Genomic DNA, 2958 nt, shown 5'->3' on the forward strand with positions numbered 1-2958 from the left:
ACATTAATGCATCGATATCCAAAGATTGTACCACAAATGGTGATAAGAGGGTAGGCAAATTCTCCTTTGAGCAGGCCTTAGCCCTTGTGATCCTTTTGCCTCCTCCGCCACCCCCTAAAAATATGTGCGACAGCTCCAAGATTATGTATTGTTGTATGTCTGCCGTCACATGTGACAAACCTAAAGCAATTACTACCACTGCAATTATGCTCTAGATTCTGCATCCTTCAATCTTGTCAGCAATGATGCCGCCACAGCACCACTGCAATGATGCCGCCACAGCACCACTGCAATTATGCTCTAGATTCTGCATCCTTCAATCTTGTCAGCAAACTAAACCGACTGTCCTGAGAGGGGCTACATTATCGAAATACAAAAGAGAACAGTCGAGCAGTGCAATGTCTCCAAACATGTGCCTTTAGATGTGATCAATCCCAAATCACAAATATAAGAAAGTACAAACAAGAGTAAGCGCTTAGTAGAAAGAAATCTACAGGTCATAAAATAAGGAACAATCAAGCAAAAGAGCCCTAGTCAGTCAATCGAGGCTTATGTACTTTGCAAGTCAACTTGCATTATTCTTATTTGTTTTTCTGGTTCGACCAGCTAGAAGCTGCTACATCGCAGTAAAATAAGGCTGATGTATGTACATAAAGGATGAGCGAGTCTTTCTTTTATCGCCACCCCCGCTTTTTTAAATTTAAAAACTGCATTCAGCCGCAACCAGACTTTATAAACAAAAACACAAAACTATATACAAGCACAGATGCATCTTTCTGTAAGACGTATGCAGTAGAAACATTCCACTGTAATAAAATTTTCTTGACTTTCCTGCTTCCTCTTTGAAAACCTCAGGAATGATCGGTCAAACCACCTCATTTTCGAAAGCCTCCATTTGAACGGAACTTTTCAATGGTACATACTCTCCTAAATAGGCTCCAAGATGTTCTGAGAGAGCGGGCCAATCAATCCTCTCGTTATGAAATGATTTGCAGGCAAAGTAGTACACCGTCTGAGCCAACATGCCGTAAAGAGTTACGAACGATAGGAGTGCCACAAGAACCGCGCCCAAGATCAAACGAAACAGGGCACTGTGATGATGATGTCCCCGAAGGACAAAAACGTGGAACAGAAACCCGATTAGTCCCCCAGATAGCAAGTAGATGCAAAACAGCCGAAACGCCAGTCGTTTCTTCCCTTTGATCAGATCGACGCTTCTTCTCAGGGCAGCGATGCCATAGCTCTCTTCTAAAACAGAGACTACGCTTGCAAGATGCCAGACGCAGCTGACATAGATTTGCATGGCAGCAAAGAAGCCAATAAGGATTCCTAGCACAAGGATAAAAATTACATCGTTGGACCCAGCGAGAAAGTAGACCGCAAGTCTGATGGAGAGGATGCTGACTGCATGATATACGGATATGATGAGGAAAACCCAGAGAAAGGTGTTGAGCAGCCGTTTCCAGACCCTCGGTACAACGCTGAGAACCTTGACATAGGAAAGAGATTTCTCGGTGTAGATGCAAGCAACACTATAGACAACCGCCGCCGTGGAGAGCAGAGAGAAGGCCAGAACAAACAAGAGATACCCGGCGAAAAACAGCAGCAGCTTGAACCAGGCCTCGTCGATCTCCCGTTCGGTCTCCTCCGCAGCGGGGGAGCCCTCGTGGTGCTCGACGAAGGCCTCCTTGCGACGGATTTTGTGGATGAGCGGCCCAGAGACCAAGTGATGGATGAGGAACATGCCACAGAGGGGAACGATGAGAGTGAAGGTGAGGGAAGCGAAGAGTTTGAGGAAGGAGGAGAGGATGCGGAAGGACTCTTTGAGGACGCCCCAAAGGTGGAGGGAGTGGAGATCCTCGGGTTCTCGATCCATGGAAGCTGAGAGGAGGTTTGCGATGGAGATGGAGATGGAGCTTGGAGAGGCTATGGCTATGGCGGATCAAGCTCTTCTGATGAGCTTTTGGCTATGGCGTTTTGGAGCTTTCCTGAGCTTTTTTTTTGGCTATGGCGGATGAAAAGCTTCGCATCCAAAAAAACGACAAGCCCTAAGATTTCACATGTTTTTTTTTTCCCCCTCGTTGTATGCTGACTAGTCAAACGTTTGAACCTTTGACTTTGTCCACCGTGCTCCTCACTCTTCAACGACTTTATCAAGGAGGAGCTCTAAGAGAGAGAGACCTTGCCGAAAGGCCTCTTGGTCCCTCCATGTGCCCAGGGAGAGAGAGAGAGAGAGAGAGACAAAAGGTGCCCGCTTGAAATTCCCTCTCGACGGCTCATCTGCAATTTGTGGATAGAGGTGATGGGCCGTGCGATAGCGACATTGCCACATGTCAAGTGGTAAATCTGTGGGCCGTCACAACGGCATCACCACATGCCAAGTCTGGTGACTAATACATCTCTAGAATGGAGGTCTAGGGATACCACCAAGCACCCCACAGACCACCTTCGTGTAGCATGGAAGAGGTCACAAATCCAAGACTATGGGATGGCCCTATTCAAGGCTACCCCATTCGCTCATTTTTCAACCACCTAACTTCTACAAGGGGACACAAGCTATCTAGGCACTTGTTTTTTTTTTTTGGCAAGCCTATCTTTAACCTATCAACAACGGACACGAGAAAAAAACAGAGGACATGTGGCAACTTGGAGGAGAAGAGCTTGCCACGTGTCACAAAGAAATGGAGGCTTGGAGAGAGGAGGAGGTGGAAAGACAAGAGGCAGGCTTTGAGTAAGAGGCAGGTTTGGGAGGAAGGAGAGAGGGTCAATGGAATGGAAGTTCAGCTTTGGGAGGAAGGAGGAGATGGAAGGTCAATGGAATGAAAGGAGGAGATGGAAGGTCTCACAACCATGTACCCAAAATTTCAAACCAAGTATGCAAGGTGAATTGATTAGCAATTTAAGAATGCATGTGCCAAAAGGAGCCTCTCTCTCTCTCTCTATCTCTCTCTATCTATC

The 2958-nt window shown here is 46.7% G+C and overlaps 1 protein-coding gene across 1 annotated transcript; it reads right to left on the bottom strand.

Annotated features, from left to right (window-relative positions):
* Positions 1-541: 541 nt before the first annotated feature.
* LOC147904653 (uncharacterized) lies at positions 542-2037 on the bottom strand. Its single transcript, XM_087387826.1, has one exon. It carries the CDS (start codon positions 1874-1876, stop codon positions 866-868), a length of 1011 nt encoding a protein of 336 aa, XP_087243952.1. The 5' UTR covers positions 1877-2037; the 3' UTR covers positions 542-865.
* Between the last annotated feature and the right edge of the window lie 921 nt (positions 2038-2958).

This window comes from Dipteris shenzhenensis, chromosome 2, assembly GCF_047967505.1.
Source record: "Dipteris shenzhenensis isolate YYH24624 ecotype China chromosome 2, Dip_SZ_1.0, whole genome shotgun sequence".
Taxonomy (NCBI): domain Eukaryota; kingdom Viridiplantae; phylum Streptophyta; class Polypodiopsida; order Gleicheniales; family Dipteridaceae; genus Dipteris; species Dipteris shenzhenensis.